This window comes from Typopeltis vanoorti, chromosome 21 (assembly GCF_054136105.1).
Source record: "Typopeltis vanoorti isolate ZY-2024b chromosome 21, IOZ_Tvanoo_1.0, whole genome shotgun sequence".
NCBI lineage: Eukaryota > Metazoa > Arthropoda > Arachnida > Uropygi > Thelyphonidae > Typopeltis > Typopeltis vanoorti.
Genome location: NC_143569.1, coordinates 69,924,092 through 69,939,690, shown reverse-complemented (window position 1 = coordinate 69,939,690; position 15,599 = coordinate 69,924,092). Strand labels below are relative to the sequence as shown.

Here is a 15,599-nt window from a genome sequence, read left to right as displayed (position 1 = left end):
AGCGTTTGTCCTTAGGAGAAGGTAACAAGTTGTAAATTTTGTTGATAGGTTTGTAAGTAATGAGAAAAAAATATTCACTTTTGAACCCAAACCAAAAATTTGGTTAAGATATGTCGCCGACGTATTTGCAATCTGGGATCATCCCGAACATGAATTACAAATGTTTCTAGATAAAATTAACCTTCTTCATCATCGCATCAACTTCATGTTAGAAAAAGAATCTCCACAGGGTATCTCCTTTTTGGATTTACACATCCAAAGAAAAGAAGATGGTTCCATCACCACGTCTGTCTTTCGCAAGCCTACATTCTCAGGTCACTACATTCACAATTCTTCTGCTCATCATCCATCTCAGAAATCTGGCATTATTAAATCACTAGTTTCCAGAGCACACAAATTCTGCTCCTCTGAAGAATCTTTAAACCAGGAATTAGAAGTAATCAAAAATACAGCCATTCTAAATGGATATAATCCTAAAACAACTCAAAAAATCATCAGTCACTTTTCCACACATTAAACCAGACAGGAAAAGAAGTCCATAGGCCCATACCTTACTTCCAAGGCATCTCCAAACGTCTTTCTAAAATTATGAAGAAATACAATTTTGCCACTACTTGCAAACCTATCAACCAAATTTACAACTTGTTACCTTCTACTAAGGACAAACTCTCACCTTTGATGTTGCCTGGCGTTTATGAGATTCCATGCTCATGCAAATTGTCTTACCTTGGACAGACAGGTAGGTCTGTTCAGAAATGCATCTCGGAACATCAAGACCACATTAGTCTTTTTAAACCGCAGAAATCTGGCCTCTCTTAACACGGAATTGAAAATCTAAACCATAGTATCCATTTGGAAAAATCTATGTAAACTTTTATGTTATGTTATGTAAACTTTTACATAGATCTTTATATAAACATGAACGTTTATACAAAGAAAGTTCTGAAGCCTTACTACACAGACCAAACTTAAACTGCAACGACGTTCTTACTATTCCTAAAGTATGGGAAATTGTCATACAAAATTGTGTTAAATAATTTTTTTTTTTTTTACTTCTGTACACGTTACGCACCTTTTGTGAGATTCTATTGTAATCATGCGCCCTAATGGCATGTTATTCCTATTATTGTTTTAAACTACTGTACTGATGATGTCCTAAGATACTTAGGATGAAATATTTACAATTAAATAATTTTCACTGTGGTTAATACATGTGTTTCTTTTAATTATGATCGCACCACAGGTTTCATTATTTAAAAAAGATCTCATATTGTTTCTCTTTTACTTTTGATAATATCCAAATCTTCAAACATCATCTGATTTATTTTGTGCCTTCTAGCTTTTCCTGGCACAAACACATCTTAGTTATAGCTTCTATTGGTGCCAGAAAACTGTATTTTTCACCTACAACTGCTAACATTGTGTAAATCCTAAATCCACCTAACCTTGTGATACTGCTCATTTCCAATCTCTCTCTCTCGAATCTGTATATTGATGTTGTAGCATGTCCATGCTCTTTCTTTTATTTGAACGCATTAAAAGAACAGTGATTTCAAAACCTATTCTTTATTCTCTTTTAGGTAGGTGATACAAACTTAGAAAATGTAATGCATGAAGCTGCTGTAGCGACGTTGAAAGCTACCACTGATAGAGTTGTGTTGACCGTAATCAAGTCTGTTACTCCAACTGTATATATGAATCATTCACTTCCACCTCCACCTCCTCCTCCAGCACAGGATACAACAAGAATGGTTACACCTCCATGTAAGTTAATGCTTGTATGCTTAGTGATGAGTTTTATATTTAATTATTACTTTTATATAAAATGTAATGCATGAAGTTCATTCCCCACTTTTCTTTTTGGAAACAGCACTGTTTTTCCTCAGTGCCACAGAATAATTATTTCTCATTCTTATTCATATGTTTAGTTGCTTAAAGATAACTGGGAGGAGACCTCACTTATGTTTAATGAATGTAGAGAACCATCCAGGGAACTGACCTCATTCTCACCTTCTCGTGATACAATTTCATCTGGATACTGAAAACACAAGAAAGACTAGCAGTTTGGAACTTATTTGACTAAGCTGTATTCTCTATTGGTTTTAAACAAAAAAAAAAAAAGAAATGTGGTGTGACATAATGAAATGTCATGGCAGCTGAGACATTATGGTTAAACGATGTCCTTGCTGTTTTCTTCAGGTAACCAGGACAACAATGAAGTCAGCTACTGGAACAAAATGAGCATCAGTAGAATTTGAAGATAGACGTATCAATATAAGATGCATCAGTGGAAAACAACTAGCTGGCAGATTACTGAGATGAAAGAGACAAAAATAACTGCACTTCTACTAATTAATAATTAAATAATTATAAGATGTTGTATTTAGCAGTAGTGATCAGAGAAAGGAAGGAATAGTTTAGCATTCAACACTAAATAAGAAAATAAACTTCTTGAATGGCAAGCAGTTTCAAGTAGAGTGGCACAAATAAGTCTTGTTGTCCAATTTTTGAAATGGAAAATTAGACAATTGGTTTTAAATTCTCTATTGGTTTTAAACAAAAAAAAAAAAAAAGAAATGTGGTGTGACATAATGAAATGTCATGGCAGCTGAGACATTATGGTTAAACGATGTCCTTGCTGTTTTCTTCAGGTAACCAGGACAACAATGAAGTCAGCTACTGGAACAAAATGAGCATCAGTAGAATTTGAAGATAGACGTATCAATATAAGATGCATCAGTGGAAAACAACTAGCTGGCAGATTACTGAGATGAAAGAGACAAAAATAACTGCACTTCTACTAATTAATAATTAAATAATTATAAGATGTTGTATTTAGCAGTAGTGATCAGAGAAAGGAAGGAATAGTTTAGCATTCAACACTAAATAAGAAAATAAACTTCTTGAATGGCAAGCAGTTTCAAGTAGAGTGGCACAAATAAGTCTTGTTGTCCAATTTTTGAAATGGAAAATTAGACAACAAGGAATTTTTATAGAGTAATTAGAGAAGTCATCTATAAAATCATAAAGGAAAAGCTGGTCCTTGTTGGAGATTAAACAGCAGAATAGGAAATGAATAAAAGGCATGTGGTTTGGAAAAATTTGGAGAAAAGAGCAAAGCTAATATATAATGATACCCACTCAGTTTCTGTTCAAATGGACTAGTCTACACAAAGACCTTGTTCTAACATAAAGATGAAATAATGAAAGCCTTACATGTTTTATTTATTTAATGACCTTCACATGAGTTCAGGATATCAGCAATATTTGAAATAGGAAACAAATGCCATTTAGTTTTGAACAAAATAAAAGATAATATGATAATGAAAAGAAATATGCCTACAAAAGTTTGAAAATATCAGTTTAGCAGTTTTCAGAGATGAAGCAGAACTCCAAAGTGGACTCAGAAAGCAAAGGAAAGAAGTCATATCAAAAGTTTCCAGCATATTCACGCTTTGTATATGTGTGTGTGTATGTAAAAAAAAAAAAAAAAAAAAAAAAAAAAAAAATTCGAGGAGAATCACTTATGATTATAGCCGAGTGTTAAATTAGAAAAACTGTGGTAGCCCCCCCCCCTTATCTACAGTCAACCCCAGTCCAAAAATATTAAATGAACAATTCCAGAAATAAACAATTTATAATTACATTGGCAAAGTGGATGTTAGATCCAACATTATTTTAAAGCCAAATTTTTGTAGAAACTATGGACGTTTTGTAAGTTGACCTGAGAGCTTATACAATCCTCAGCATGCCCGAGTTGCCTTAGCTTGCGCTACTTGATTTAAGTAGCTAAGGCAACTCAGAGATGCCGAGGATTGTATTCTCGTAAGCTCTCAGGTCAGCTTACTAAACTTTCATAGTTTCTACGAACATTCGGCTTTGAAGTAATATTGGATTTAATATAAACTTTGGCTATGTAATTTTACATTGCTGAAATGAAGCCATATTGTGTTCTTTCTTTTAGTAAAAGACAATTTATAAGTTTAAATTGGCTGTTCTGATTAGTTCTCAATTATCAGATTGACTGTCGCAGTGCCTGTGTTCAAGTAACCCTTATTTTACTTAATAATGGCCCCAAAGTGCAAGAGTAGTGATGCTAGCAATTCGGATATGGCAAAGAAAAGCCCAAAGTGCTTCCTTTTAAGTGGAAAAAGTGAAAGTTCTTGACTTCATAAAATAATAAATAAATAATAATAATAAATAATTATTATTATTATTTTATGCTGAGGTTACTAAGATTCCATTTGCATTCAGATAATTTTTATTATAGTATGTTGTTATAATTGTTCTATTTTGTTATTAGTTATTGTTGTTAATCTCTTACTGTGCCTAATTTATAAATTAAACTTTATCATAGATATGTATGTATGTATAGCAAAAGTATAGTATATATAGGGTTCAGTACTATCCCTGAGGTGTCTTGAAACATATCCCCCTGCGGTTTATGGAAAAGTTGCCCCCAACATTTCACCCCGTGTAGATAACGAGTAGGTTACAAAAATGTAAATACAGTTAACTCTTGATAACTCGAATTTTTATTGAAGTCCCAGCCCCTTCAGTGGAGATTCAATGTTAAACTCTGTCGATTACTCAAAGTGAACTTCGGATAACTCTAACTTTTCCGAACAAATTTTTAAAATTACATTCGTGTACAAATTATCACGTAGCTTTTAAACTAATTTCTCCCCTTTTGTATGTTTTCAGGGTTCTCTTTCCATTGTGAAAGTATTAACTGGAACTGTTAATCCTTTCACAATGGAAAGAATACATACTTGAGCACGAGGGCAATAGTCACGTGGTTAGCGACAGACATGGTGGTGGTGGTGGGGGGGGGAACGGTGGACAGTGCGCGTTTGCTGTTTTCACTGCCTCATTATTGGCAGTGCATCGTGTGATGCACCACCAATGCTACATAAAAAAATAATATGTAGATATTGCACACGCAGGCAGTGCAATATCTACATATTATTTTTGCATCTTGATTGATTAATCCTGTGTGTACAGTGGCAAAAAGTGTTCCATCAATTAGAGGCAAAAGAAAATTGGTAGATGATGACAACCACATTTACGTATTTTCAAAGAGAACTGTCGATGAACAACATGGAATCTGGGCTTGTGAAAAACGCAACCTGCAAAGGACGTGTTTGAACAGAGGGTTTGGAAGGCCCAGTTGTGAAAGTCGTAACTAAACATAACCATGCAGCTCAAGCTGCAAGGTCGGAAGCATTGCAATTGATTGGTCAAATACAGCAACATGCGAATGAACGGCCACAGCAAATTGTTACATCAGTAATTGCAGAGGCTCACGCCATTGTCGCTGCATTACTTCCTAAAAAAGGATTCACTTAAACGAACGATTGTCATGTTCGATGCAACAATGGTACTCCTGCTTTACCGATCAATCTCTAGGACCTAGTAATTCCACAAAATTATCAAGAAATTATTATCGATGGCAATGTACAACAGTTTTTGATGTATGATTCTCAGGACGAACTGCTTCCGGGTCACATGCTTATTTTTTCCACTAGTAACAATCTTCAGTTATTAGCGCATAGCAGGAGTGGTTTTCTGATGCAACTTTTAGCACAGTACCCACACATTTCCAGCAGCTTTATATAATTCATGTGGTTCAATTCAATGCAGTTATTCCAGTGATCTATGTGCTTCTACCAAACAAAACACATGCCACATATGTCAAGTTGCTTCAAGAAGTTAAAAATCTACAACTGGGTCTCCGACCCCAGCGACTTATGACAGATTTCGAATAAAGTGCCATGCAAGCCTTCTAACAAGAATTTCCTAATATTGTAAATACTTTGTTTTTTTTTTCATCTTTCCCAAAGCGTTTGGCGAAAAGTACAGGATGAAGGTTTAAAAGCCCAATACGAACAAGACCATGAATTTGCTCATTGGATTCTAATGATTCTGGCATTGGCATTTATTCCTCCTGCTAATGTTATTCAAGCATTTGAAGATTTAGTTGAAGCTGATGACTTCCCTATTGAAGCTATGGTGATTGCAAACTACTTTGAAGATACATATATTGGAAGAAGACAACGGAGAGGCAGGCAATTGCCCATTTTTGCCATCGAATTGTGGAATGTTTACACACAAACACTGAATGATCAGCAACGTCAATGCCGTGGAGGGGTGACACAGGGGATTTCAAGAAACTTGTGCTACTTCATTCCCAAATATTTACCGATTTATTGATTCTTTAAAGAAACAACAAGGGCTGCACAATTTCAAAATTACACAACTAATTGCCGGTAATTCAGGCAATCAAAGAAACAAGAAGTATGCTGCAATTTCTGCTGGAATCAAAACAATAGCACTAAGATTTTCAAAATTGTAATGTAATTGATTACCTTAGAGGCATTGCATACCACTTCAAGTTTTAAACAATAATAATGGGCATTTATTCTATTAAAACAAAATAAATTAGAATTATTAAAAAATTAGGTGTATTGTTTACATTTTTGTAGCTTACTCATTATCTACAGGGACAAAATGTGCTGGTGGTGACTTTTCTGGATCCCATCCCCTGCGGGGACTACTGTATTTTTAAAGGCACTACTAGTTTTGTCTTTCTAGAAGACTTCATTGGGTACATAATACATAGATGAAAAAAAGAGATACATAAGAAACATTACTTAGGTACAGCACTAAAGATTTAAATTATTAACAAATTGCTCAAATTAGAATGGATTTGTGGACCAGCTGCATTGTTGTTCTTGTGCATGAAGACATGGTCTCGAGACTGCCTCAGCTGAATAGCAGAGGAATAACCATCAGAAAGGTTGTGGCTGAGGTTGACATTGATGTGAACAGAATTTAGTGCAATTTCTGTTGATTCTAAGATTTTGCTTTCAACTTCATCATAGCGTTTAAAATAATTTTGGATCTATCCCAGTTGACTGAGTGTATAGTGGACTGATGGTGATTGGGATCAGAAGAATTAAGCACATGACTAGATCAGACTGTGGCCCTGGTTCTACCATAGGTGATGGCTCTGAGATGCTCTTTGATATGAAGCTCGATTGATTTTTTTTTCTGTTTGTCCATAATATTGGGAATTACAGTCACGCCAAAGACGGTATACATCTGGATATTTCAAGCTGTTATGTTTCGGTTTTACTGGATGAAACCATGATCAAAGCTTTTTTAAGGTGGTTAATCATCAGTTGCATCAGTCTTGGGACTGGTGGCTCAGCAGCAATTTCTTCCATTCCGCTCTGTCATTGGCTTTCTTCTTAACCTCCTAGTAACTCCTCAAACCTGTGCTGTCTTTGATTTCGTCAAGAGAGCTTTTCCTTGGTCTGCCTCTTCTTCTTTTCCCCTCTATTTTGCCTTCAGTTATTCTTTTCACAAGTCCATCATGTTGAAGTATATGTCCAAGCCACCTATCCCTTCTAATTTTGATCGATTTTATTAGAGTTCTTGTTTCGTTTATCTCTCTCAGGACTTGTTGGTTTGATTTTTTTTCTGTCCATTTTATTTTGTTCATGCGACGCCAACACCACATTTCAAAAGCCTCCAATCTTCTTACATCTTCTCTGCCTAGAATCCAGGTTTCACATCCATACAATGCAATGCTCCATATCAATGTCTTTACTAATTTTTTTGTTCAATTGTAGGTTGAGGTTTCTTGTTAAAATGCTTTTCATCTTAGAGAATTGGGCTTTTGCATTGTTTATTCTTGATCTTATTTATTCTCTTGATCTGCCATCTTCTGTTAGTAGGCTTCCTAAATATTTAAAGCTTTTCACTTGTTTTATTTCCCCGCTGATGTCTATATGCTCTGTATTGATAGGGATTTTCCTGTAACAATGATTTTAGTCTTTTTTGTAACAATGATAACAAATAATTTTCTGTAACAATGATTTTTAGTAAGGCGGTTAATAAGGTACAAATTTTATATTTCTTGAGGATTTTAGCAAATTTATTAGAAATGGAGCCGATATACAGAATGGCGATATAATTTTTCATGTCATTTACTCTCCTCTGTATGGTGTGTAGAAGGATTAAACAAGAGTATAGATATCTTCTGCTTAGGATAACCATTCTTTTGGAAAATTGATAAAAGCAGTTTTAATTCTTTAGTGATCTCCTCTTCTTCGCTGATGGGAGCACACAGGTTTCTAAAGTTGAAATAATACCGAACTTTTGAGGTGGATGATGATGGGACTGTGAATAAAGATATCTGATAGTATATGTAGGCTTTCTGTAGATAGAGATTTTTAGTTTACCAGATGAATGATCAAGTTTTACATCAAGAAAAGGAAGTGAACTGTTAACTTCTGGTTCTGCAGTAAATTTTATCCTATGATTATTATTATTATTTCGGGCAACTCCAGGAGTCGTTAGACTCATCGAGGGAGGCCCTAAACGTCATGTCCACACAACTATGCGATTACATTCTTACAGTATCTATCATACCTTGCCTGGAACTCGTTCACCGTCATAGCACCCACAAAGACTCTGGCAGCTTATTCCACTCATTTACCACTCTAAAAGTAAAGAACCCAGCTCTAACACCCCTGCTAACCACACTCTTGCCCAGCTTCCATAGGTGTCCCCTAGTTCTCCCACCACCAGTCCTGATCTCAAAAATATCCTCTGAATTAATCCTATAGAATCCCTTTAGCAATCTGAATGTCTCAATCATATCTCCCCTTCTCCGCCTATCAACTAGTTTCTGCAACCCACAAATCTTCAACCTGTTCTCATATGGTTCATTCCATAGACCTGTTATTATCTTAGTCACTCGCCTCTGGATCCTCTCCACCTCCTCCCCATCAAGAAGGAACCGAGGTGACCAAATCTGGGCACAATAGTCGAGATGAGGTCTTATCAAGGCTTGGTACAGAGGTACAATAACTTGCTTGTCTCTGCTCGTCAAGGTATTTTTCAACAACCAAGTGAGTTGATGAGCTGATTTAGCTACTTTTGCAATGTGCCCCCTAAACTTCATCTCCCTATCCACCAACACTCCCAAGTCCCTGGCCTCATCAATCTCTTGGAGTACAGTTCCACCAATGTGGTATACTGCTGCTAATCTTTTCACCCCAAAATGCATAACCTTACATTTTGTCACATTAAATTGACATCCATTCTCCTTAGCCCAGAACTCCAATCTATCTAAGTCATCCTGCAAGACTTTGACATCTTCTGCATTCACTATTGCCTACCCAACTTTGCATCCTCAGCGAACAAATGAATTGTTCAACTTAGATCCTTCCCTATATCGTTAATGAACAGATTAAACAGCAGTGGTCCAATAACAGAACCCTGCGGCACACCACTAGTTACAGGCCGTCTTTTGGACTCTACTCCTGAATAAACTACTCTTTGATATCTCTCCAACAACCAACCACCTATCCATCTCACCAACCCTATATCCATTCCCATATGTTGTAGTTTACGGATTAGTATTCCATGTGGTATCCTGTCAAACGCCTTTGCCAGGTCCAGCAGTATCACTGTAAACCCATTTCCCTTATCCAGTTCAGCCGTCACCTTGTTATAAAACTTGAGCAAGTTACTGAAGCATGATCTACCCTTCACAAAGCCATGCTGTCCCCTGTACAGTATCTCATTTTGATCAATCCATTCCTGTATTTTTCCCTTGACTACTTTCTCCAAGACCTTCACAATGACTCCCGATATGCTGATTGGTCGGTAATTTGCAACCGTAGTCTTGGATCCTCCTTTATGCAGTGAAACTATTTTCCCCTCTTTCCACACCTTCGGGACTAAACCAGACCTGAGACTCAGATTAAACAACATGGTCAAGGGCACTGATAATTCCTTAGCCGCTTCACGCAAGACCCGTGCCGGTATACCATCCAATCCCACAGATGTGTTCACATTAAGACATAGTAGACTAGTCACCTCCACTTCATTCATCACTAATGATGTTGGTTGTTAAGATGATTCAAGAACTCTTGGAGTGAATCTGTACCATGGTCCCAAATCAAGAAAGTGTCATCTATATATCTTTTCCATAATCTTGGTTTTAACAGAAAGGAGTATATAGCATTTTCTTCGAAAGCTTCTAAGTATATATTCACACGTACAGAAAATAGAAGTTTGCCCGTGGTTAAACTGTAATTTTGCTTGTAGATCATGTTTCCAAAAATTAAATATCCTGAATTTATACGATTGTCAAGATTTTTATTATTTTTTTTTTTAGATAATTTATCTCTTAAAAGAACTAATACTTCTTCTGTGGGTACATTAGTAAACAGAGAAGTAACATCGAAAATGGCTAAGATTTCATCTTGTAGACGTATGTCCTTAATTATGGAAACAGTGTTCAGAATTCTTAATCTAAGAATTAAGAGCCTGTAAGATTTTAATAATTTTGCTAAATATTTGGGTGACTTATAAATAGGGGAATCAATATCATCTACAATGATCTTAGTGGCGTGTTTTCTTTGTGTATTTTTGGAACCCTATATATGCAAGCAATGAGGGGATGCAGGGACTGTAGAGATAATCTTAACGCACACACATGTATAATACAATTGACCCTTGAAGAACACGTATTTGAAGTGCTCCGCTCTACTTATACACAGGTGTTTTTTTGAATAAATATTTGAAATTTTTTTTTTTGGAAAGTTGCGACAATTTAAAATTGCGTAGTCTGGAAATATTGAAAAAAATTAAGAAAACGTTGTCATGAATGCATAAAATATATGTACGTACTAATCTATTTTATTATTTACTACCATAAAATATACACAAATCTATTATAAACAGTTAAAACGTATACACACAAACACTTATCGACCATACATGGCCATTTGCAGTGGAGAGAAATGTAAACAAACGTAAGGATGCGGTATTAAATCATAACTGCACAAAATTAAATGTTATTTATTAATTAATTAGCATGAAATAAGAATTTTATAATGATTTATTCATTAGCTAGGCTACTGCGAAGCAATCATACTGTTGCTTCTTCGTTATCAATGCATGAATCATTATACCTGTAAATAAATATAAATGTATTTTTCACATTATCTCTTCATTTTTGATGTCTAGTATTAGTAATATGTATAATATCTACAGTATTTTGACAATATTGATGTAGGTACTGACAGACAGATTCATCTTGTAAATAGATGATGTAAACTGGTGGTATCGATACAGTACTGTAAATGTTTTTCACTTATGAATTTACTTTAATAGCATTTTCTTTTCTCTATTTCACTTTATTGTAAGAATATAGTAAAATATGTGTTAATCGACTGTTTGTTATCGGTAAGATCAACAGTAGGCTGTTAAATTTTTTGTGGAGTCAAAGGTTATATGTGGATTTTTGAACAACATGGGGAGTCGCCACCCCTAACCCCCACATTGTTCATGGGTCAACTGTGTGTGTGTTTATTTGATTTTGAAATAGGTTGTTAAGACAATGTATTTAGTTATATACTGGGTTTGATGCTACAGTAAAACTTTGTTTTTCTTGCTTGTATGCAGTATATAATGTCTGTGGGAGGAAAATTGTTTTTCATTATGCAGAGTCGTTTTAATTCCATTTGTCTGTAATTACACTAATTAATGATTATCACTAAATACAGTACATAGAGTAATTTTCTCTGTACTGTGTTTAGTGATACAATAAAGCTGCTTTTTTTTTTTTTTTCATCTGCCGTATTTTGTCTGTTGGGGAGGGGAGAAAGGGATGGTTTTTTGCTATACAGGGACATTTTCATTTCAGTCTTCTGAAAGAATAGGTTTATGTGCTGGTTTAGTAATCAAAAATTCATGTATTTCTGTGGAAAAAAAAATCAATTCTTTTATGTTTTGTTTAGGTCTGCACGCTTAGCCGGGTGGTTACGTGCTCTGCAACCATATGCCTGAGAAAGGAGTGTCCTGTGTCTCTGACGTGAGGAGCTTAGGATCTTTCTCAGACATTACCAAGAAATTATTATTAATTCATATGTTCCCTAATGAATCTTATTTACCACTCTAAAACATCTCAGATATATTTGATAGCATTGGAACTGAAGTTTTGGGAAGGCTGGAATAGGTTTTCTACAATATTACCTTCAACCCCCCCAATGCACTTTTGATTTCAATAGAAGAAGCTGTCACGATTTGTGTGTCAGCCAATACACAAATAGGAGGAATGAGAAAACATTTTGTTTTGATACTAAGGTCAGGAGCAGTCAGAGAGGCTACATCCTTACCTCACATGTCCCTAATGTGAGGTAAGGATGTGTCATATGTTAAGTATATGCTTACATAAATCTTACTGAAACTTATTAGAGAGGTTCCTCTGTGTAAGTCGCAGAGGAATTTAATTTTATTTCCCCTTTATATATAGATGGGGTGCTATGAGAGTGCTACTCCAGTCATTTGCTTTCAGCTTCTTATACCTTCTTTTACCTTCATATTTGAGCATTTGGTTGAATATCGTCTACCTCCAGATTTCATACTTTCTACATAAAATTTGCCAGCTGTTGTAAAAGCAAAATAGTTATCACTTTCAAAACTAGAATTTTCATAAAAGAAAAGCTAATTTTCCGATATAAAAATAAACACTCATCATTGATTACACTATTATCGGAACGGAATCGCCTTCTTCTACCTTGGGCAGAACTGTCAAGGGGTCTCGCATCTGCGGTCAGACGGCATACCCAAACATAAGCAAAGTTTGCACTTTGGTATATTCATAATTAGGTTAGTTGTGTATGGAGTCTACTCCATACACAACTAACCAAGGCAATGGATTTGAAACCATTAGACTCCATAATGGTTTCAAATCCATTGCCTTAGTATAATGCAAAACACACATTCTTTTGGATTTGTATATTGCATTGCATTATGGACATTGTCACTACCAGACTGGTTTTGATCTTTATTTAAACCCAGTTTATCTGAGTTTAAATAAATACAGATCCTTCCCATAATGCAGTGCAATATACATATAAGAAGGTGAATATGCTTTATATTATGGAATACAAAGGCAACTGATTTGAATTCATCAGCCTCAGTATACAAGTAACTAGTAGTGCAGATACTTATGCTTGGGTATAGAATTAAAACAAGAATATAATTTGCCTATTATAATTTACTTGATTGAAGCAAAAAAAAAAAAAAAAACTTTCTGAAATCTCTTTATATTCTACACAGGTCTGCTTTACCTGCATTAGTGGGATTCTTTAAAAAAGGACCTGGCCTATTTAGTACGCAGACATGTATAATGCTATGCATTAAGAGAAGTGCCACTACCCAGACTGGTTTCGACTTTTATTGAGGTCTCATCAGTAGGAGCCAGACCGCAAGGAGATGTGCTTTGCATTATGGGAGATACTAAGGCAAGCGATGAGAACTTATACCATCTTTACCATGAGTTGCCCCAGTCCTGAAAATACTTCAGGCACAAACCTTGTTTGCTTACACTTGGATAAAGGATTAAACCAAATATATAATTGGTAGCATAGCCAAGTGAAAAAACTTCCATCAACTTATCTCTAATCTAGAGAATTTTAATAATAAGGTGTGACACCTTTTGGCAACTGGTATAGGTAAATATGACTTCTCCATTACTTCCACCTCTGGGTCTGGCTCCCACTGATGAGACCTCAATAAAAGCCGAAACCAGGTCTGGGAAGTGGCCCTTCCCTTAATGCATAGCATTATACATGTCCACAAGGCGATGTGCTTTGCATTATGGGAGATACTAAGGCAAGTGATGAGAACTTATACCACCTTTACCACGAGTTGCCCCAGTCCTGAAAAAATACTTCAGGTGCAAATTTTGTTTTGCTTACACTTGGATAAAGGATTAAACCAAATATATAATCAGTAGTTGACTTATGCTGTTAACTTGGTACAGTTAAAAATGTGTGATCTTGATATATGCTATTTTTTTTTTTATTAAGAGTTATATTACATAGTCGATTTCCCCCTTTCTTCTTTATAGTAAGTGTTACTGCATCAGATTATCCAAGTGAAGGAATAACAAATCCAAGTACTCCGAGGACTGCCAGTGTAGAAGACATCTCCAAGTAAGTGCCTCGTAAGGAATGAAAATTGCTTATCTGGTTGAAAAAAGTTGATTGTTTACCATAACATCTGTTTAGTATAGCTCTGGTGAATTTTGACAAACCTTGGTATTAGAAGGTATTTTGCTGCATTTGTAATACCTTTATTTTGTTTAACTATTAAAAAAAAAAAATTACACTGACCAATGTAAGTGATATATTACTATGAGATCTGAGATATATTACATATTATGTGACTTGGGTTCCCATGCTTCTTTCTTCCTTGAAATGTAATTCTTGCCAAGCAGCAAAACATCTTTCACCATGTGAAGGATTTTTTGTAAATTAGTTTCTTTCCACCTTCCTTTATTCTTTAATACTCTAATTTTATTTTATTTAATATGCTCTTTTTTTTATAAAGAATAAAAAAAAATTGCATTATAATTATCTTAAATTACAAATCCCACATGACTAGTAGATTTTGTTGACTCCTGGTGTTTTGTTTTTCTGCTTATATCAGCAGTACACCTCCTCCCATCCTGTTTTGTATTATCTATTCTCCCTGAAAAGGAACAGTCCTCATTACATTCTATATTATTTTCTGTTAACTAAGTCTCACTAACTGTAATTTTACCCACATAGAAATAACTAATGTAAAACTCTTCATCCTTATTCCTAATCCACCTAAAAACTATCCTTGCATTTTATAATGACTATCCCATTCAAATTCAAAATCCAAGAAACTGTATTGGCATTTTATGATCATTCCACTCCTATTCACTTGCCTGAGAGGAGCCTGCACACATGATTTGCATCCTTTCTATTATTATTATAAGCTGTGGTTTTTCCCTGATTCTACACTTCAAAACTCTCATTTCACAATTTTCCAGTTGTATAACTCTCCATCGAAGTGTAATCTAGCAGTCATATATATATATATAAGTTCTTTCGTCTATTGAATTCATTTCATACATCTACAAATAGAATATCATTCCTTCTCCACAACCTATGCATTGAATTGTTCGCAATCATTATTGTTTTCTCCTACCATAACATGGCAACAGATTCTTGCAATCTTAACTCTCTTACTCTTCTTTTTTTTTTTGCTTCTTTTAGCAACTCTTTCATATCTTATTTCTGTGACACTTGTTTCCTTTCAAATCATTCATACCCACTAAAACAATCAGCCTTTCCACTTTCCTTCATTGCAGTCTGATAGCATCAGTAACATCTCTTAATCTTCATACCTGGAAAACATGATTTTTCCACATTCTTGTGAAATACACTTTTTTTTTCCTCCATAGAATCAACATACAGTATTGCCTTCTTACTCTCCTCTCTTTCTTTGCTATACAATCCTTTTTTGTTCCTTCTCATCCCTCTCTTTCCCCTTTCTTTCTCTTCTTTGCTGTACCACTCGCTACGTGTTTCTCACTTTATTATGGATAATAACCACAGAGCTTGCATATATATCCTAAGTAATGTCACATTATTAAATAGAAGGGATAATGAAACTATAGGAAACATTTTGTTTAAAAAAGTTGAGATTTTATTCCCAAACACAGCAGCTTACTATATTTTAAAAATCTTTAAAAAAAT

General features: G+C 35.0%; 1 protein-coding gene across 8 annotated transcripts in view; it reads left to right on the top strand.

The window, feature by feature from the left end:
• The window catches only part of LOC150094955 (MAGUK scaffold protein DLG1-like), a 377,157-nt gene that overhangs the window by 210,035 nt on the left and 151,523 nt on the right, over nucleotides 1-15,599 (top strand). For all 8 annotated transcript variants that reach the window (XM_090411306.1, XM_090411313.1, XM_090411309.1 and 5 more), the window contains exons 8-9: nucleotides 1,581-1,764; nucleotides 13,940-14,024. In XM_090411306.1, coding sequence (XP_090267432.1) covers nucleotides 1,581-1,764; nucleotides 13,940-14,024 — 269 coding nt within the window. The remainder of the gene's footprint in view (nucleotides 1-1,580; nucleotides 1,765-13,939; nucleotides 14,025-15,599) is intronic.